General features: G+C 51.8%; 1 protein-coding gene across 2 annotated transcripts in view; it reads right to left on the bottom strand.

Moving 5' to 3' along the window:
- Positions 1 to 5,890: 5,890 nt before the first annotated feature.
- The window catches only part of RALGPS2 (Ral GEF with PH domain and SH3 binding motif 2), a 120,144-nt gene continuing 103,961 nt past the window's right edge, over positions 5,891 to 22,073 (bottom strand). Inside the window, exons 15-20 of one of the 2 annotated variants that reach the window (XM_055119908.1) lie at positions 21,433 to 21,510; positions 19,827 to 19,932; positions 19,227 to 19,319; positions 15,244 to 15,349; positions 13,604 to 13,695; positions 5,891 to 12,130 (exon numbers count right to left, since the gene is read on the bottom strand). In XM_055119908.1, coding sequence (XP_054975883.1) covers positions 12,101 to 12,130; positions 13,604 to 13,695; positions 15,244 to 15,349; positions 19,227 to 19,319; positions 19,827 to 19,932; positions 21,433 to 21,510 — 505 coding nt within the window. In that variant the 3' untranslated portion in view covers positions 5,891 to 12,100. The remainder of the gene's footprint in view (positions 12,131 to 13,603; positions 13,696 to 15,243; positions 15,350 to 19,226; positions 19,320 to 19,826; positions 19,933 to 21,432; positions 21,511 to 22,073) is intronic. The other variant, XM_055119909.1, reaches the window with a different exon arrangement.

The raw sequence follows: 22,073 nt of genomic DNA, 5'->3' as shown, positions 1-22,073 counted from the left end.
GGGAAAAGGCAAGCAAGCACCGTTTGAAGAGACAGAGCAAACATCAGAACCAGACGCGGCCGGGACCTTGGGATTAGACAGCAGGAATTTAAAACAAAACCATGATTAATACGCCTCGGTCTCCGGGGGACAAGCTAGGCCCACGGACAGCGGAGTGCAGCTGGGCGGCGCAAGCAAGATGGAAATCCTCGGGAAAAACCCAGAAAACATACGCAGGCTGCCTTGGAGGGGCCAGCGGGGACCCCAGGCCGGGTGCCGGGGATGGAATGCGGGTCAGCCGCGTGCAAGGCCAGCGCCCTCTCTGCCGGAATATCGCTCCGGCCCGTTCCGGTATTCTTTTCTTTTTGGGTCCCACCCTGCGATGCTCAGGGCTGACTCCTGGCTCTGTGCTCAGGAATCACTCCTGGCGGTGCTCGGGGACCCTATGAGATGCCGGGAATCGAACCGGGGCCGGCCACGTGCCAGGCCAACGCCCTCCCCGCTGTGCTATCGCTCCAGCCCCGCTGCTGTGTATTTTAACTGGTGGTTTTCCTCACCCGGGGAGACTTTACACTGGTTTTCTGAGTCGAAACTGGAAAGTCGCCCTCTCACGCCTCCATCCCCCAGTTCATCAACGACCAGCTCTATCCTGGCGATAACCCCCAGGTGCGCCTATTTCTCCAATCCCGACCCCCCCCCCCCCCCCCGGGCTCCTGGGTTCCGTGGCTGTTTGTTTTTCAGCCTTTTCCTTGCTTTTAGAACTGGCGACTGGGCTAGGGCAATAGCACAGCGGGTAGGGCGTTTGCCTTGCACGCGGCTGACCCGGGTTGATTCCCAGCATCCCATATGGTCCCCTGAGCACCGCCAGGAGTGGTTCCTGAGTGCAGAGCCAGGAGGAACCCCTGTGCATCGCCAGGTGTGACCCAAAAAGCAAAAAAAAAAAAAAAGGACTGCTGACTGCCTGCAATTTAGCAATTTATAAGCCCCTGGCCCGAGGAACCGGGAAGGCGCTCTAACTCTGCACATGAATTCAGTTCCACCCCCCAAGGGGTGGCCCAGACACGAGGCCCTACCCCTCCCAGCCCGGTCATCTGGGATTCAGGTGTGCATGGACCTACTGTGGGTTTGGCAAGCAGGGGGGGTCATCCTGGGTGTCTGCCCCACTGCAGAAGCAGCCTGAGAGTTAGGGACCAGGGGCCGGAGCGATAGCACAGCGGGGAGGGCGTTGGCCTTGCACGCGGCCGACTCGGGTTCGATTCCCTGCATCCCATAGGGTCCCCCGAACACCGCTGGGAGTGATTCCTGAGTGCAGAGCCAGGAGTGACCCCTGTGCATCGCCGGGTATGACCCCCCCCAAAAAAAAAAAAGAACAAGGAGGGGAGGGCGAGGCTGGTCCCCTGTGTCCTGTAGGGGTGGTGATGTGTTCGGTCTCTCCCAGACCGGGGTCCACTTGCTTTTCTCCCTGGCCGTGCCGAGCGCATGGCCACCGTGCTCCCGCGGCTCTGTCCCTGACCTTGGGCAACAGAGGCCCGGGCCAGAGCTGGCCCCCAGAACCGCTCTTCCCGTCCACTTCTCCCAATACCCCTGCTGCTGACCAACCCGCGAGCAATTCGGACGGGGCCGGGTCAGCGTGCTGGCTCCTCCTCCACAGCTGAGCCAGCGGCCTCGAGCGGGGCCAGCCTCTCGCTTTGTTTGCAGCTGTTTGCAGCTGTCTCCCGGAGACGGGGAGTCTTTGAGCTCGGGGAAGGAACTTCCAATGCAGAATTTTGCAGATAGGGCCAGGGTTGGGGGGGCGGGGGCACTAACCCACCCCAGCAGGGCATGACCAGGCCCCTGGGTCCGCTGGTGAACTTGGACTTTCCAGTAAGAAACAGATGGTCCCCCACCCCGCCAGGGGAGAGCTGCTGGTTGCCCCCCCCCTACATTTTTTATGGTCCCTGGAAGTCCCATTTCCACCTCGTTAATAAAAACCACACCAGGAGTAGGTATGCCCCCCCCCCACCGGCGCCTAATCCATTCCACCTGCTGGACTTTTAAAGGAGAAGGCCAGAGCACCCCCGCAGGAAGACCAGCAAACAGAGGGTACTGTTTGCACTTGCTGAGGGTCTACACGGGGCAGTGCCTGGGGGATCACATGTGAGGGAGGGAGGGACGAACAGACAGAGCATGTGGCTCTCACAGGCTACGTCGTCGGAGCTCCAGCCCTTCGAGTTCTCCCCTGGTCCCGCCCTCCCTCTCTCTGCGTCTCTCTCCCACCCCGTTTGCATCACTGAACGAGACGGTTACGTGAGACCCCCTGCTCCCGTGTGCTGCCTGGCCTTGCTTCGGGGCCCACTTCCCTTCTGGATTGCAAACAGGAGCCCCCCGGTCTGGGCATTGTACCCTGAAGCCCCGGTGCACCCCAGACCCTGGTTGTGGGGCGTGAGGAACAACAGTTCTGCCTCAAGTTTTCTGATGAAAAAAATTTTTTTTTTTTTTGCCTTTTTTTGGGTCACACCCGGCGATACTCAGGGCTGGCTCTGCACTCAGGAATTACTCCTGGCGGTGCTCAGGGGACCCTATGGGATGCCGGGGATTGAACCCGGCTTGGCTGCGTGCCAGGCAAATGCCCTCCTGCTGTGCTATCGCTCCAGCCTGAAAAAATCTGTTTCCATTTCCCACTCCGGGCGCCAGCAAGCCTGCTGACCTCCCTGGCAGGACCCCCAGTTTCTCCAAAGTAGGGGGGCCATCTGTGTTGGTGCCCTTTTCCCATGCCAGGGGCCCAGCCGGCGTCAGGAGGGGGAGCTCCCCCCTCATGCTGACCCCAGCGGTTCCAGGGGTGCTCGCTTGTGTCCCCTCGAGATGGTTGGGGATGTTTGTTCCCAGGCCCTGGTGAGACCTGCTGTGTCAGGAACGTGGGAACCCAGCAAGGTGCCCCCGACTCTTGAGTTTTGGAAGCCGCTGCCCCAGTGCCAATGACGGGTCAGACACACCGATCCCCAGCCGGACGCCAGCCCTGACCATGCGGTACATCGCCAAGGCATGCCCTGGCCTCCGCCACCCCACGCAGGCAGCCGTGTGCGGCCCTTTCAGAGTTCCCCGAGTAACGTTCCTTGGCGACAGCCCGGGTGCCACCACTGGCCTGGACGTGTGTGGAGAGAGCAGAGGCCGCCGTACAGGATGCAGAGCACGGCCTGGCTGCATCTCGGCGCCACGAGGTAACCAAACACAGAGTCAAGCCACCAAAGCCGGCAGAAGACCCAGAGACTATGGACTAAAGCGTCCGGAAGAGAGCGACGCATAATGCCCTGGAGCCTCTTATACTCGTATCTCACTTAAATACCAAAAGTAGCACACGTTTGTTTGGTTTTAACATACTTGCTTGTATTGTCTTATATTCGGGCTCAAATGACTCCAGAATGAAATGCAACAACCTTCACACACTTCCCTCTTATTGTGGTGGGAAGGTGCGCGGTGGGGATACTGGAGTCTGAATATTATCTGTAATGAACTATTGTGAACGACTTCTATAAAAATAAAATATATAAAAAAAAAACAGGGGGCTGGAGCAATAGCACAGCGGGTAGGGCGCTTGCCTTGCACGCGGCCGACCCAGGCTGACCCAGGCTGACCCAGGTTCGAATCCCAGCATCCCATATGGTCCCCTGAGCACCGCCAGGAGTAATTCCTGAGTGTAGAACCAGGAGTAACCCCTGTGCATTGCTGGGTGTGACCCAAAAAGCAAAAAAAAAAAAAAAAAAAAAAACCAAACCACCAAAACACCAAAGCTAAACGCTGTTGGAGACAGACCATGGCCGGGCCCAGGCTGCTGCCCCCAGGGCTGTGCTACCCACTAGACACACACACACCAGGGACGGACAGACAGGGACACACACACGCACACACACCGGGGATGGACAGATGGGCAGATGGATGGACGGACACACACACACACACCCCTTCCAGCAGAGGTGGGCGGTCTCTAAATTCCTGGGGGCGAACGCATGAACCGGACACATACACACACCCCATCCCCTCCCCCTCAAGCATAGGTGGGTGGTCTCTGAACTCCTGGGGGCGAGCGCGTGGCTTCCGGACACACAGCTCAGAGCTCCCACATATGCATATCGGTGCCACAAACTGGGGACAAACGGGGAGACAAACACACACACACTCGCGCACACACACGCACAGGTGGGTGGTATTTAAACTCCTGGGGGCGAGCGCGTGGCTTCCGGACACCCAGCTCCGAGCTCCCACACGTGCATATGGTCGGACACGGTTCCCTACCTGTCTTCATCCTTCTTCCTGCGGTCCCGAGCGAGGGGGTGGGCAACACGGGCCAGGGCCGTTGTTACCAAGGCTGCAGCGGGCAGTACAGCCCATTCTCGGAGTAGGAAGGTCAGAGTTACGGTCCTCACACAGGGAGCCGAGCCAAAACGAGCCTCACAGGCTCGCCCACGGGCCTTATTTGGAGAAGAGGGGGCAGCTGAGAATAGTTAATTGCCTCCTAACACCTGATTCAATTTAGCCCAATTCCCCCGAAAGGCCACGGGCTCCATCTCTATATCTGAAACACCGGATGTGCCAACCCCACCGTCCTGCGTGGCTTGAAGGCTATCCCACACCCTAACCAAACATTTTTTTTCCATTTTGGGGTCCCACCAAAAAGGTGATGCTCAGGGGTTCCTCCTGGCTCTGCACTCAGCACTCACTCCTGGCGGTGCTCAGGGGACCCTATGGGATGTCGGGGATTGAACCCAGGTTGGCCGCATGCAAGGCAAACGCCCTCCCCGCTGTGCTATCGCTCTGGCCCCCCCAAATGGAGACATCTTTCGGGCACTGGTGAGAGGAATCGACCTTCCCAAATTGTAAATTCCCAAATGAACCCCTAAGAGCAAAGCGCTTCCTATACAGACGCTGGAGGCACAAGGCAGGACTTTCCCGGGAGGTGACAACGCACGTGCAGAGACAAACGCTTTCAGCTGTGCAGGAAGACGCTCCCAGCTCAGCCCGGAGACACGTGACATCCTCTTCAGTGCCCAGGCCCCAGGTGCTCCTCACGCAGGTGAGGCAGCCAGCAGTGGGGACAGTGCCTTCTCAGGGCAGCTGAGGTGGCCCCTGGCCTTTGGCGGGGCGAACCTGTCTCGGGGACCGAGGGAGTTCCTCGCTAACGCACCTGGAACCTATGGGCACGCACGTGGCTTCTCTCTCTCCAGTTCACAGCTGCAGAGGCTGCAGGTGGAGCGTGGGGTTCAGAGAAGGTTCCAGATGGATAACTGGGCCCCAGGAAGTTGGGATTGTAGCCAAGTGGGTTCTGGAGCTGCATACTGGGACTGGGGACCAGCCTTGCTCCGGGACTCAGGATGAGAGTCCCCCGGGGGGGATGAGACCCCTCCCCGCCCCAAGGGACCCAACCTGGGCAGCTGAAAAACTCCAGAGCTCAATCACTGCCCTGGTCAGGGCTGAGCCTCACCGATGCATGAACGTTTTCTTAGGACAACTTCAGGGGACACGAACGCGTGCTCATGGGCACGCTTCCACAAGGCCCTACCCGTACTTCAAGAGCACCGCACCACATTTGATGGGATTCAAAGTAGGAGGCAGCCAACCTTAGAGGGAAATATTATATTTATTTCGGATCTGCTTTGGGGCAGGGGTTGGGGTTCAGGGTGGAAAACACCCGAAATATGATGGTGGGAAGGCGTCATGGTGGTGGGATTGGTATTTGAGTGTCAAGTGTAATCAAATATTGTGAACTACTTATCAAATAAATTAAAAATAAATAAAAATGTTTCCCAGAGTGGCAAACAAACAAAAACAACGCTGGACCAACGCTCCCCACGTGGACTCTCCCGAGACAAAACACGGTGAACGATTATTTCCAAGTGAGAGAAACGGAAATACGGTTGAAGAAATGATCGACACGCTCTGTAGCTTTAAGTAATTTATTTCCATAGAAAGAAGTTCAGAAAACGGCAAATTCGATTGCCGGCAGCTGAGGCAAAGGCGGGCGCTCACACCCGCATCTCGGGAACGGGGGGCGGGGGGGGGGAGAGGGAAGCGCGCATCACTCCCAGAGGTCATAGCGCCGGGCTTCCCAGGAGCACCTGAGTCAGCGGGCACGGCAGGAGGCGTGGCTGGAGTTCTGGCACATTCTCACTGGGGCCCCGACCCCGACCCCGGCGCCCCCACCCCCCACGGTTCTGATCTCGTCACAAATATCGGTGTCTGGGTTTCATCTTCTCGAAGCCTGGTGGCTTTCAGCTTCTCTGTCCTTCCCCTCCACCTCAATAATTCAGTATTTATTGGTAAATACTCGTGAGTGGGGTCTTCGAGGAGAGCTCATGACACCCACAATGCCTGCGCAGACACTTCTTGTTTGTCTGGAGAAGACCGATTCGACCCCAAAGCACTGCAACTGGGTAGCAACGCCTCCAGCCCCGTCATCTCTCTGCAGTTCCGGTGGCGCCGTTCAAAATTTCAAATTCTGCTCAGAACCCTCAGGGCCCAGGGGAACCGTCACCGGGTTTGAAATACTGCATCTCTGGGAAGCCCCTCGCCAAAACGACAGGAAGGATCGTCGTGACTCAGTTGGCTGCGCGAGGCTCCAACTGGCAAACCTCTCAGGCGAGGCCTTACAAGCTCCACCTGGAGGCCAAAGCGTCCTCCCAGCCCTCCCTCGAGGCTACACCCGGGGCCCTGCCGTTCCCTGCCACAGCGCCTCCAAGGGAACAGTGGCAGGGACGTGAAGGGACTGGTGCTTCGTTCCGTGTCCCACTGCTGTGTAAGACCAGCCCGACACAATCTCGCTTCTGGATAAGGGGTGACACTCGTGACAAAATTTCAGTAGTTTTCACACAAAGCCCCCAAACTCTTTCTGGCTAGCTGTATTCTTTTGGCGCTTATTTATTTATTTATTTATTTATTTATTTATTTATTTATTTATTGGTTTTTGGGTGACACCTGGCGGTGCTCAGAAATTACTCCTGGTAGGGGGTGCTGGGGATCGAACCCGGGTCAGCTGGGTGCAAGGCCCACGCCCTCCCCGCGGTCCTCCTGCGGCTCTGACCCCGCCTACTGTATTCTTGAAGGGGCTTCTGAGAAGCCTCACAATTAAGACTGTGCCTCAAACTCCGACCACAGCAAAGGGGGGAAAAAACCAAGAAGGCCAGCTGGGCAAACGCCCCCAGAGCTGGTCCAGGCGGGATGCTGTTCGCGCTCCTCACCTGGGGCAGGGCTCAAACGTGGAGGCCCTTGGGGAGGGAGTTGGTGGTCAAACGCTTCTCGCCACACTCCTTGCCCTGGAGCCGGTCGGTTTTCTGGCTGGGGAGGCGCTGGCCACAGCTGCCCCTCATTTCGAAATACTGCTGGCAGGAGGCTGCTTTGCGCAAGCTCCGAGTGTGGGCCATGGATCCCTCTCTAGAGAACCCTCTGAGCAGAGGCCACTTCGGGAAAGACCTGTTTTAAAAGCAGCGAAATCCCCCCCAAATACTGAAGTCACCTGGCTTGTGATTAAATTACGAAGCCTGTATCTCAGAGCACTGGCAAAAATAAAAAGAGAACAGTACATAGGCTTGAAAGTCATAAAGCAACTACATGAGAGAGAGAGAGAGAGAGAGAGAGAGAGAGAGAGAGAGAGAGAAAATAAAAGTGAACCCTCAAACATCAGTGACGAAATGTCTCCCCATTGCTTTGCAGCGTCTATTTGAGCAAAAAGCCCCACGATGACTGCCCAAATTCATCCCCGTTTTCCTCGGAATCCCAGGATTTCGAAAGCCTTTGAAGCAGAGGTTTTCTCTTATTCAAGACTAGTAAGCACCGTCAGGGGCTCTTCCTTGCATCGGGGACTACAGTGGCGGAAAACTGGGTTGTACAAGAACACGCCTCAAAGGAAAGGAAGGAAGTCAGTAACGGGCATATTCCTTGAGAGAGGCGAGGGATTAAGCCCCGACTTGCGTTCCAAACAACACGGTGCCCTGGTTTTCAGTAGCAAAGGCGACCTAGCTTCAAAGGGACAAACAAGACTTCCGGCCGACAGCCAAGGCATCAGCAGGCCCTGGTTTCACCTCACAGAGACCGTAAACATTTTTCATAGCAACAGTGCTTCGGGCTCCTTCTTACATATTTGAGAAGGGAAAAGCCACTTAGGCTAACTTGAGGCCCAGTCAAAAGCCTGACCCGCAGCAGCTCCGGCCAGGGGCTGGGGCTGCGGGGGTAGAGATGACAGTCCTGAGCTGCACATTGTGGGCAGGAAAGGACAGGCCAGTCACATCATCAGTCCTACCTTAATTCTGATGGTCTGGTGGGGAAAGAAACAGAGGGGGCCCGAGACAGACACAGTGTGCAGGAAGTGACATAAGAAAAGCGGGTCACTTTCCTGCTCAAAGGCGTGTCTCCATCTGCACGGGACCCGGAGACACAAGGAAAGCCAAGAGGATGCTGAGCTGCACAGGAGGCTCTCAGGTGGGGGAGTGACGACGGGGCACTCAGGGGTCGCTGTGGAGTCCTGATGAGTCTTCTCGGCCGGCAAGAGACGCGTAAACTTAGCGCTGAGAGAACTTACGAGTTTTGGCATCACCAGTGTATGAATTTAGTAAAGCAGGCCTCGGACAAGGAAAAATATTGCACCTTTCTGCTGAGCAGTGACCTAAATATTGAGGTGACATATTTTCTGGGCTTCACTTATGATTATGGAAGATCATTCAGGAATCCGAATCCTAATCCAACGTGTCTGAATGACAAGATGGAGGATTTGCATTTCTAGCTTCGGACAAGCAGGACAATGAACACAAAGGACATTCGAAAGATTTGACAGGGGATGGGATGCCCTAAGTAACTTGGTTCACTGGGGCTTTTGACCCGGGTGAAGCTCTAGATACCTTTGCTATTACGCTGGGGAACCATTATTATTGCTTTCCAGGGACGAGAAGAGCATGAGAACGAGCAGCTTTCTTGTCCACCTCAATCGGGCAGGGCGCCAGCTCGGAGGGGCATCAGCAGCTGGATGGATCTGAACTAATTTCCGGGGAAAGGATGTGGTCCCAATATTCTCTGCATCATTTGCGAGTACGCTACTACCAACGCTTGTTGTGGGAAAACAGCCAGAGAAAGCAAGGCCAAGAGGGTTCTAGAAAGACTCCGGGCTCCAGAAATGAACTTGATCCCTGGTAAGTGGTCACTGGGTGTTAAAGTTCAAAGCCTCTATCGTTTGCTTCACTGTTCATATGCTTTCCGCTTGGCGGTCATTCATCATGCGCCAGAGCATGTTAGCGGTACGGATCAAGTGGAGAGAATGACACTGGACCGTGTCACTCGGGTGAGGTACTCAGGGATGAACATTTCAACTCACATTCTCGCCGAGAACGATCACGGCGTGACCTTCACCTTCTCCATGGAGCTTCCCAGGTCATGGCAGCCTGCCCCCTTCGCACGCATCCTTGGCTTCCCTGAAATGTCCCTACTCGGACATGGACAGTTCCCCAAACTTTCGGCTATTGCTCTGGGTACTGCCTCTGCTCCACTGCCAGTGGGACAGTCACTGACCCACAGCTTCGGCGGCTGAACGTGGGACGAGGCTGGCTTCTTTCCCACTGGGGCCTCAACTCCACGACCAGGCAACGCGCCACCGAGTCCAAACTCAAGAGCCTGCGACCATTCAGGACCAGGTGACGGGGCTCCAGGGCTGTGACCATTGTCACCAACTTAATCCAAGTAGCCCGGGACATGAACAATTGGTACAGGAAATAAAACCGAAGGAGGCCCACGATGAAACTCCGTCCCAACCCCCAGGGACCACCTCGGCCTCCCAATCAGCCGACAGGACTCTTTAGTCAGAGGACTAAAACGACAACACAGCAGCCACTCAGGAAGAGCAGAGAGAGTTCTGGAGTGAAACCGTCAGAAAGACCGGAAGGACTCAATGAACACACCGGATCATTTCCTGGTGGATGGGAAGCAGATGCCACGGGAGAAAGTCCCTGAGCTTCTCCGAACTGTAAGCACTTTGGCTATCAAGAGGGGATTGTAAAAAAGATACTCGGATGTTTTGACCATTTCTCTAGATCTGCTGGATGTACAACACTGGGCCCCTTTCTGCTCAATAACAGCGAGCTGACATACAGTCGTGGCCCAAAGCTATTTAGCGAGGCTTACCCATTAACCGGCAGAGCCTGGCAAGCTCCCCGTGGCGTATTCGATATGCCAAAGACAGTAACAATAACAGGTCCCATTCCCCTGACCCTGAAGGAGCCTCCAATGGTTGGGAAAGATGAATAAGGAGAGGCTGCTAAAATCTCAGGGCTGGGACGAATGGAGATGTTACTGGCGCCTGCTCGAGTAAATTGATGAACAACGGGATGACAGTGATACAGTGATACCCATTAACAGCAGAAAACAAAATTCCACCCCAGTTCCCCGATGAGGGCACAGCCGCTCGCCCAAGCAGTGGCTTCCTCTTGCCTCACTCATCACATCTAACCCCCTCCCCTGCCCACGAATCTTCCACACCCACACCCAAAGTCCAGCCATGAAGAACATTAAGGAAAAAAAATTATTATGACATATTATTCATTTGGTGCACGAGCTATTAAGTAGTCATTGTTACTCTTCTCACTGGTTAGCATCTGCTGCAAATGGTCAGATGGCCTTAAAAAAGCAGCGAGGAATCTTTTGAACAAACCAAATGCGAAGACTTAGCAACAACGGTGACTTTAACTGGTTCTGTCAAGAGTCTGTCAGAAGCCACGGGTCTACACACGTGCCCACACGGCTCGCGTCCAAACACGGCTTTTCATTTCTGCGCACCGCCACTCTGGTTAGGGGACAGAAGGTGCCAGCTTGGCTCTCTCGCCTAGTCACCGGCAGGGCACACAGATCTGGCCGTCCTGGTGTGCAACCCTTCTACCTGGCCTGCATGTGACCAAGGGAAAAATAAACGTAGGAGCCACAGGTTTCATACTCCCAGCATTCTTAGAAAAGCAAACACTGGTCAGACAAGCATGAGGGGCCCAGAGAAGGCATCCTGTGACCCCCAGGGAGGCTCAGCACTGGGCGGGGGCCAAGACTCAAGCCGGCCCCCAACGCAGCGTGGCCTTCACACGGAACAGCAAAGCAAATGAGGAAGGGACCATGGCACCGCACACGAACACTGAAAGCAGCTCCCGCCAGAGCGCCTGGACGCCCTGATGCAAACGGTCACTGGGGCAGGTAGCCGGAAGCAGCTGGTACACCCGGAGAACGGAAATCTTAGGCAAGCTGCTCAGCCGCGGTAAGAGCAGCAGTTCTCTGCCACACGCAGAGGGAGGCGGGGGGGCACCAGCAAACTCAGAAGGAATTCACCACCTGGGCAGCCAGGACAAGGTGCCATGTTCCCCGCAGCCCACTGGAAGAATGTGTCGGACAGACAGATACACACACACACAAACACATGCATGTACACGCAAGCACGCACGCACGCTATCTTTCCACATCCAGCAGGAAGCCGAGTTCCCATCCGGTACAGTACTAAGTTTCAGAAGGTTATGTCCAAACAACCCCCCATCCCAAACCCCGCGCCCCGGCCAAGAAAACTGCCAGTCCCTGCACGCCTGCGAGGAAGTGGGGGCCACGCACCCCTTTCAAGAGGCTGACGGGGGTCTCCTCTGAAGGCAAGGCATCACTGCACCTCAAAACCAGCTCCGGGTGCAAGCCATAAGAAAAACGTGTCTGCACTTTCAAGTGTGTCTGAGAAAAAGAAACAAAAGGCGCCCCCCCCAGCCCTCCCCCCCAAACGAGTACCAAGGTAAAGGGCACGCGGCTTTGCCACGCTCGAGTGCACGCAGAGCACCGCCAGAGACGCACGCACACTATTTGGTGTTTAGGTGGGTTTCCTTTCATTCTTTAAGGCAGTGGTTTCCACAGGTCAGTTCAGAGATAAGAAGCACGGTCCACGGCAGTTTGTTCCACAAACTCCAATTTGTTGTCCGGAAAGAGCACGCTTCGTTCCCGGAAATGAGCGCTGTTTCTGGGTCACAACTCAGAGGCGGAGCGGGCACCTCGGGCTCTCCCTGGCACACGGCTGTTTCGTAGCTGGCGCTCGTCTGGCCGGCGCCCACCCGCCCTCGTGTGGGGGCAGCAGGCCACCTCCTTCCTTCTGAGGCTTTTACTCAAAAGTCATCAAGTTTGTAGGAGCCTAGAAAACAGAGAGCATTGAAAACGGACACGGTCAGGGAGGGCGTTTGCCTTGCATGGAGCCGACCTGGGTTTGATCCCAGCATCTGTGAGCACTGCCAGGTGTGACCCCAAAAGCAAAAAAAAAAAAGAAGAAAGAAAAACGGACACAGTCAGAAATTTCTCAGAGCAATCTTTCTGAGCTTTCCTTGTTTGAGCAAGTCCCAGTATCTTAACGTTTTGATGGAAAAACTGTGTACAGAAAAAAAGAACCTGCTGGTACTGCCGGCATTTAGAAATAAGCATCACAAGGTGCTGCAGCATCCTGAGAAGCTGTGGCTCTTCAGTACTCAGTGAGGTCTGGATGGGAGAGGGCATGAAGACAGCTCTGCCTTGGAAAAAAATTGGGGTCCACATTTGGTAATGCTCAGGGATCACTCCTGGCGGTGCTCAGTGGACCGTTTACAGTACTGGGGACTGAACTAGGGGTCCAGCGTGCAAGGTGAGTGTTTAAACCCTCGACTCTCTCCCTGGCCCCCAGAATCTTCCCTGCCTAAGTCTGTGGGCTTTCTGGACAGTCACTGGGTGGACAGATGAATCGAGGAGATGATATGGGTCCAGGGCAGGGTTCTAAGCGAACAAACACCCTTCCTATTGCTATCATGGGATTTGTTCCCTGTATACAGGACAATGAACCCCCTTTCTAAGTTTGTAATTCAACACAGATAAATTTCATTACAAACATTTCTGAGATTTTCCCTTTGAAATCATCACAGAAATACATGTGAAATATATAGCAGACTAGATAAATTCTGATAAACTCTGTGACTGAAAAATCAATAGGGCATGTAACAGTTTCCTGTTTATAGATATGACCAAGTTTAATTAGATTTCTTCCAAGTTTGAGCTGAAATAGTACAATAATTCCTTGACCTGTGAGTAAGATTTTTTTAAAGAAGCAAGTTGACAGTTCTCCAGTCAAGGACTAAAAAACACTCCTGTCTTTTTTACCAGTTCTCCAAAGTTACACTGGTACACAGTCATAGGTCACCAGCTCGTCCCCTGGCTTCTAAAAATTTCATCAGCACCCATACTTTAGCCACCTTTTAGCACCCCATACTTTAGCCACCTTTTCCTGAGAGCCTAAAAACCACAAAACACGAAAACAAGAATACCCCAAAACTCCTGCGTGCGCAGGCTCCTGAAAAACTGGCAGTATAAGCATAACTGACTTATATATCACACATCCAAGTGTTTGAAGTATCAACTGTCAGGCCTGGTTACAAACACTCAGTTAGGGCTGGGGAGGTGGGACAAGGGCTGGGCTGCAGGCTTGGCCTGTGGGAGGCCTAGGGGTGGGCGCCCAGCACTGCCAGGAGTGACCTGCGAGCCCTTCTGTCGAGACGAATGAACCTAACATCATTTCAGCAGTTTATTCAGCAAAGCCGGCCACTGACTTGGGGACCGTGACGTCACGGCAGGGAGGAGAGCTCACCTGCTGCTGGTTGCTGTGGCAGGCCGCGCTCAGATGCTTGAACCACAGCATCGCGTTCATCCTGTTGCCAGCTTGGAACTTGTAGGAGTTTCCTGCGGTGATAAGAGGAGGGAAAGGAATAAAAAGGTAGCGACTCGGACAGTTGACAGTTCTCCACTGCCGGAGCTCAAAGAGCAAGACAGAACGCGAGAGAATTCCTTCAAATGAATCTCGGAAGAGAGCAACACGCTGCAGAGATGTCTTCCCACCCATGCCAGGCTCATCTCATCTGGACGCCTCGGAGGGGCCAGGTGTGCCCCTCCGCCTGCCCCAAAAGAACCTTGGCAGCCACAAACCTCCAGAACCCAATCACCACCACACCCACGGCTGACCTTCAGAGGCTCGCCCCAATTGCCCTGTGCATGAGACTGAATCTGCTGACAAACCCAGGTTGTGGGACTTGGGACTGAGCTCCCCAGGCTCCCTGTGCTTCTGGTTTTCTGGCAGTCATGCCCACGAGCTGCCGCTGGGCGCCATTTAAGTGCACTAATGCAAGAGAGCTACATACTGCAGAGATGCCTCTGGCCCCCGAATCACCATCCAACATGTTAGTGATCTCTAATCCAGGGGCTTAAGGGCTCCAAGATGAGACACAACAATTTTCACACTGCCCTCTAAGGAAACCTTTTTGGCTCATTTTTAGTCAATTATTCATAACAAGCAATACAAAAGAAATTATTTAGCACCTGCCTTTGGGGCAGGCTTGGGTGGTGGTGGGAAAACTAGCAATGATGGTGGTGGGAACGTGTAACAGTGGTGGAATTAGTGTTGAAATCTTGAATGTAATCAATTACTGTGAACAACTCTATAAAAATAGTCTTTTAAAAAAACGTAAAAAAAGTAAATAAATAAAAAAAGAGAGAATTCCTTCCCTCTAACACCAGATGGTCCACACACACAAAAGCGTTTTCTCTACCTTATAGTCATAGGCAGTTGTTTATTTAGGAAGCCATTGCTGGGCTGCTTAGGAGCTAAGGTAAGAAAGGTATTTAGCTCCTTAAATGTTTTCTAAATTGTTTTGGAACCAAAAAGACAAAAAAGAGGTTTTCCACTGAATAGCAGTAATAATGCAATGACAGAATTAATAATAATGCAATGACATAATTAATAATGCAATGCAATGACTCTGCTGACAGAAAATTGAGAAGGACAATTTCAGGGCACCCACCAGGGGTTACTGCGCGGATGGCAAATCTAACATTTCTAGGGGGAGAGTTACACCCTGCGGTGCTCAGGGGCAGCTCCTGACTCGTGCTTTACTTCTGGAGGTGCTGGAGGGATCAGAGTCTGAGCTCCAGCTCCCTGAGACACTCCCTGGCCCAGAGGTAAGATTCTGAACCAGCTGTGGGCTAGAGAGTTTTAATTCTCTCCATCCTCGCCTCCCTTCCTGCTGAACAAGCTCTTCTGGGATCACCAGGGCTCTTACTCTCTGCTTTAGGTCCGGGCAGCCAGAAAGTAAGATTGAGAGACACCAATGAGTATAATACGCCCGATTAGACGGTAAGATGCTGCTCCTGACAAGAACCCCAGTTCAGTGAGGTTAGCCTCACACAAGGGCATGTGCCCCAGGCCCCTTGCACCCCATTACTCTGAGGACTCACCCCTCTCGGAGTCGGTCAGCAAGAAGAGATCCGGGTGCTCTGGGTCATCAGCCATCATCACCATCCAGCCCACCACAGACACGTTCTTACTGGAGGTGGACTTGAACTGCGAGAGAGAGACAGAAAAGTTCTGGAAACAAAACCCCCAGCAAAGCTCATGTCTGAGTGCGCTCAGGTTCTGCAGACGGGACGGTCCCCGTTCATGCAGTCTGTGTGGAATCCCCGCCTGTGTGCCGGCCTCAGATGCAGTTTCCCTCCTGTAGCTTCTGGTCTGAAGAAAGTTCATGCTATGCCACCACCATCTCCACCACACCAATGATCTACCTTCGCGTTTGCCCGATTATTCTGAATATTTAAATATAAGTTGCCAAACAATGTACCACAAAATCCTAAATACTTCAGTGGGTACCTTTTTTTTTTTTTTTTTTGCTTTTTGGGTCACACCCGGCGATACTCAGGGGTTACTCCTGGCTTTGCACTCAAGAATTACTCCTGGCGGTGCTCAGGGGACCGTAATATGGGATGCCGGGGATCGAACCCGGGTCGGCCGCGTGCAAGACAAACGCCCTACCCGCTGTGCTATCGCTCCGGCCCCCAGTGGGTACCTTTTAAGAATACATTTCTGGGGCTGGAGCCATAGCACAGCAGGGAGGGCATTTGCCTTGCACACGGCCAACCCAGGTTTGATTCCCAGCATCCCATAGGGCCCCCGAGCACCGCCAGGAGTGATTCCTGAGTGCAGAGCCAGGAGGAACCCCTGTGCATTGCTGGGTGTGACCCAAAAAGCAAAAAAAGAAAGAAAAAAAAAGAGCACATCCCTGGGAGGCTAAAACATCCATGTATAAGGACTAGGAGAGTGGCCGGGACCAAACTCAGGGCACCAAAATGCAGAAAATGCTCCTCTGAGCCACCTCTGCTCCCATATCTAAGAAAGTTCATTGACACAATTACAGAATGTCCATTTTCAAATCCCCCCCCATTGTAATCATAATCTGTATAGCTTTCTTGTTTTGTTTTTGAGGGTTTCTTCCCTCTGGTAGTGCTTGGGGAACCCTGAGGTGCCGGAAACCGAACTCATGATCTCACACCTACAACGTAGGTCTCTATTACTGAGCCATGTCCCACTGAGCCTTTGACAGCTTTTAAAAACTTGCAGGATTCTAGGGCTGGAGCGATAGCACAGCGGGGAGGGTGTTGGCCTTGCACTCGGCCGACCCGGGTTCGATTCCCAGCATCCCACTGGGTCCCCTGAGCACTGCCAGGAGTAATTCCTGAGTGCAGAGCCAGGAGGAATCCCTGAGCATCGCCGGGGGTGACCCAAAAACAAAAAACCCAAAACTTGCAGGATTCAACCAAGGTGTGTCTATATACTCATTCAGTGCTCAGACTCCTGAGCCTCTGTGATGGGAAACAGCTGTCCTGTCCCCCAACACGGCTCATCTGCCAACGCCTGGCTTTCAGGAGACAAGCCAGTTGTCGGAGAGAATGCGCCACAATCTGGATTCGATTTAGATTAATTTCCCCATGATTAAATTCAGGTTCAATGTTTGGCCAGGACACTTAAATTGGTGGTACTGTTTAGATAAATTTGGATCCTTTATCTCTTGTTTATATATAGTCAAGTATTTTATTCCAGTTTGATTGCAATCTAAGTTTGTACAAAAATTAAAACATATTGCCCCTACTGCCTTGAGTTCTATGCCTTAGATCTTCTAGCACCTTCTCTTATGTTTTTTAGTGATAATAAAATAGAAATGTGGACTTGTCTCTGTATCTTTCTCTGTATCTTTCTTTTGTCTTTAATCTTGGAAGCTTCAACTAGAAGTGATGAAGAACACAGTATATTTCCTTGGCACTCAAAATCTGATTTCTCCCAACTCATTATCTTTTAATTTCTAAATGTATCATATGCATCATTTATCAAAAAACTCATCATTTAGGGGCTGGAGCGATAGTACAGTGTATAGGGTACTATCACAAGGCTGGCTCAGGTCCCATCCCTGGCATCCTATATGGTCCCCTGAGCCCCACTTCACACTTCCTGAGTGGGAAGCCAGGAGTAAGCCATGAGCAACAACCCCCCAGAAGCCCCTTACCATTAAAATCCACATCATTATTAATGCCCTTATGCAGAGAGCAGCAGTAATGCCACATGAAAGGATATTAAACATCTTCATTAGATGACAAACTGAAGCTGTTAATGATCTAACTGGGCTTCTAATTAAAGTTAGGATAAAACGAAAAAAACCTCTTATTTTGAATTCTATTTCTTCACAGGCTGACCAAGTGAAATTCAGCTAAGAATCTCAAAATGGCTAGAGGATGGGTGACTTTATCTGAAGAGCAAGTATTTGGGGCCGGAGTGATAGCACAGCGGGTAGGGCGTTTGCCTTGCATGCGGCCGACCTGGGTTCAATCCCCGGCATCCCATATGGTCCCCCAAGCACTGCCAGGAGTAATTCCTGAGTGCAAAGCCAGGAGTAACCCCTGAGCATCGCTGGGTGTGACCCAAAAAGCAAAAAAAAAAAAAAAAAAAAAAGAGCAAGTATTTAACGTGATCCTTCCATTCCTGTACAACAATACCAAGGGGAGGGAATTATACTTCAAAATGTTCCAGTGAAGCGAATCTCTGAAACCGCAATCTTGCCCGTGTCTAGTCAATTAGATCAGACACAATCCTGCACTCTATCTAAACAATGAACAAAAATCACAAGCATTGGGGCTGGAGAGATAGCACAGTGGGGAGGGCGTTGGCCTTGCACTCGGCCGACCCGGGTTCAAATCCCAGCATCCCATATGGTCCCCTGAGCACGGCCAGGGGTAATTCCTGAGTGCAGAGCCAGGAGTAACCCCTGTGCATCGCCAGGTGTGACCCAAAAAGCAAAAAAAAAAAAAAAATCACAAGCATCTAGGCATCCTTATGATGTCCCTGTGCCCATTTACTCGCAGGGCCCAGGCCAGGAGAAAGAAGCCACGCTTCTCTGACCTGTGCAGGGCCCCGGGGCTGCCTTATGAGGAGAAAGTGACTTATAGACACTTTCTGTCCTCAGCCTGGTGACTGAGGAATTAAATCCCTCTCAAAGCAACTGTTTTTTTCTTTTTGGGTCACATCCAGCGATGCTCAGGGGTTCCTCTGGCTCTGGACTCAGGAATCACTCCTGGCAGTGCTAGGGGACCCTATGGGATGCTGGGCATCGAACCCGGGTCAGCCTCGTACAAGACAAACGCCCTCCCCGCTGTACTATCACTCAGGCTCTCAAAGCAAATTTTTTTTTTTCTTTTTGGGTCACACCCGGCGATGCACAGGGGTCACTCCTGGCTCATGCACTCAGGAATCACCCCTGGCGGTGCTCAGGGGACCATATGGGATGCTGGGATTCGAACCCGGGTCGGCCGCGTGCAAGGCAAACGCCCTACCCGCTGTGCTATCACTCCAGCCCCATCAAAGCAAATTTTTTAAACGCGACATGGAAAATGAATCTTCCCTTCAAAGACTGGAATATACAAAGAAAATCCTGTAATAAACCAAAATACCGTCTCAGAACAGAGCGTGCATTTGGAGCCCAGAGCCTCAGAAGGCTTCACGCAAGTCCCCCATAGACAAGAAAGCAGAATCGAACCGCCAACGATGCTCGGGATGGTCTCTCTTTCACAGGGCTGCCAGAGACTGACGCAGCTGAAACTTCACATTCTGGGCAGCGTTTTGTTCACATTTCACCAAATAGTGCCAAACAGATACAATGTGAGGTGTTGCTTTGGCATGAATACCGGGAAAAGGGCATGCAAAGGACAACTCTCAATGACAGAAGCTAATCCAGGACTGCCCGGGGAATTCCCTTACAACGGGGCCCATCGAGGGACCCAGCCAGGAGCTTTCAGATCCTGGTCTGCACCCTGGCAGCAGCCCACAAAGATTAACCCACCAGGACCACTTTCTTGACTGGTCCCGAGGACAGGAGACACAGAGAAGGGACGAAACTTACGTGTTTCCTTTCGGTGGCCTTGAGAGACTTGGCAGCATAGTAAAAAAGTTGGGTCCCGCATAAAGCTGCCCAGTATTTTGTCCACGACGCGACCTGGAGAGACAGACAGGCACTTCCTGAAGTGCTCAGCCACACTGTCCCCAGAACTGCAGGCCTCTTCGCAGGCGACCTGTGCTGCGACGCTGGGGCTCTTAGCTCTTCTACTGCCACCCCTGGCCCAGTCCTACAGTTTCTGAACTTTTCCAACTTTCCCAACTAAAATCCACTTGGCAAATAGGAAGACACATTCAGTGCAGGAACGCGACCAGGCCAACGTGTATTCAAATCCATTTCAAGTCGCAATACAGCTGGCATGACTGGAGATATTTTAATAATGTAAGATACTTTTATCAAATCTTTTTTTTTGTTTTGTTTTTTGTTTTTTGGGTCACACCCAGCAATGCACAGGGGTCACTCCTGGCTCATGCACTCAGGAATCACCCCTGGCGGTGCTCAGGGGACCATATGGGATGCTGGGATTTGAACCCAGGTCGGCCGCGTGCAAGGCAAACACCCTACCCGCTGTGCTATCACTCCAGCCCCATTTTTATCAAATCTTACCGTAGGCTTTTTGCCTTCTTTTAGCAGAGTTTTCCTCCTGAGGACACCCTGAATAGTGACAGCGCCTGGGTATAAGTGTACGGCCAGATCTTCGGATTCTGCAGAACTGGAATAATGAAACAAGGACGAGGATGTGTGAGAGCGATTCTTCTGCAGTAGTTATTGAGCAGGTACTTCAGGAAAATGCAATTATTCTGAATTTTTAAAATGTCATTTTGTGCAGAATGAGAAGATAATGACAATTTGTAAAGGTCCATTGATCTGAAATTTATTAGCTGTCATAAAAGATAATCAGGAAGTTATTAAAGTCAGGTGATTGACATGTACTTTCCGATCACATATAATACAGAAATGCAGTGATTTACTTTAGCAAAGATTAAAGTAAGGATTTAAGTCTTTCCTCTTCTGAACATGCGACACTGCATCTCTGCTGTCAACTTTATTTCCATGAGATACTTAAAGTCCTGGTAGGAAAGATGAGGGCTCTGTTTGTTAAAAGTACTTAAGCATAAAAAACTTGAAAATAAAAATTGCAGCAGCTCGAAAAACAAAAAGAAAACCCATGCTTAACTTAATCCTAAGAAGGCAGGAACAACAGCGTGAGAATTAAAAATACCAACTACCCAGTTTTCTGCAGTAATTGTGTGACAGTGAGAGGCTGTCCGTGTGATAATCGGCCAGCAGCTCTCCAAGAAAGAACTCGGAAGCAGATTTCTTTTTCCCGTGAAGAAAACACAAGATAACCAGACATTTAACTACCTTCGCCCAGTGATTTAAGGCTCTGCATTTAAAGCGAGAATGATCCCATGGCAGTTAGAACACAGACACTGGCCATCCTTGGGTGATCTGGCATGAGCCACAGAATTCCAAAAAATCCAAGAAAACTGGAATCGATATCAGTCTGTGCCTTTAAGATTATTTAGGTGTCTCCAAAAGTAACTCAAAATTTCTGGCAAACACTAGAAACTTCAACAGACAGTTTCATATTCAGGAAGTAGAGACGAGAAGGCCAGACACCACCAAACTGACAAAGGGTTTACTTTGGAGGTGTGCAGTCTTGTTTCCTGGGGTGCTGGCTGATTATGTACCACGCGGACTTCCCGTACCCGATCTCCACCCCCACCTCCGAGTCTGTACTCGGTACTGTGCAGAGACTCAGTTCAACCAGAATGAACGTGAGTTTGAACATTATTGAATGAAACAGGCTGTTCTAAATTCAGGATCTCCAGTTGATCTGAAAACACATTTAAACAAATTAAATAAAGTTTCAGCCAAGTAAACGCTTTGACTGCAGCCTTGGAATAACAAGCAGGTTCGGGGACTGCGGCAGCCGAGCAGAACTGCAGTATCAGAACGACCCATGCAGTTGCAGTTACCAACTTCGGGATTATTTTTCAAACATGACACACAGATGCAGCCCTTCGGGGAGAGGTGTGTGGGAGGGAGAGAGTAGTTCCCAATTATCTCTAGATTTTATCTGAGAAATCAAATTTCCCAATCAATTACATGAGAGAGAGCAGAAATGACGGGAACCCACACCCACCACGGAAGCCGATCACCAACACCAGAGGGGAAGTGTGTGACCCCTGAATGCAGGGGGTGGTACCTGCTGGCCTTCAGGTGGCTCCGATAGCCATTTCGTGCCACTCTTGTCACCGGGCCCAGAGAATGGTATAATCTGCTCCTGTCGGAGTCCAGTATAAATTGTATATATTACATATACTTTTACCCACACGAGCATCACCAACATCTAGAACAGCACAGCCACTGTGGACAGCTTTGCACACTCTACCAACCGACAGTGGATGACTGTCTCTAGTTTTGAAGCACTCAGTCTAGATCGACAAAATTTTTTCCCTACTATTTACTCTAGAAATACTACTCTAGGTGCTTCGTCCCTACCACACATTTGTACATTCATGCGGTGTCTCCAATCTGTTAAAATAATTTAAAAGCTATTTATAATTAAGTAACAGTGAAGTCTGAAAAAGACTGGAGAAACCCTTGTTTTTCTTCCAGTTCTTGGATTCATTTCAGCAGGGCTGGATTCACAGAAGTAACTCATTTTCACTGTCCCTATGAAGACACCTCAAAGAACTGTGGCCTGTAAGTGCAAAAAGAAATGGCCTAACCACGTTCTTGTCCGCTGGATCTTTTGTTGACTTTACTTTTTCTTTTGCTGCTGTGCTGGGGATTCGACCCTGGGCCTCGTATTTGTGAGCCCACACTCTGCTGCCCCATCTACCG

This window comes from Sorex araneus, chromosome X (genome assembly GCF_027595985.1).
Source record: "Sorex araneus isolate mSorAra2 chromosome X, mSorAra2.pri, whole genome shotgun sequence".
In the NCBI taxonomy this organism is placed as follows: Eukaryota; Metazoa; Chordata; class Mammalia; order Eulipotyphla; family Soricidae; genus Sorex; species Sorex araneus.
Note: the sequence above shows the minus strand (reverse complement) of the source record. Positions and strands in the feature narration are given on the sequence as shown.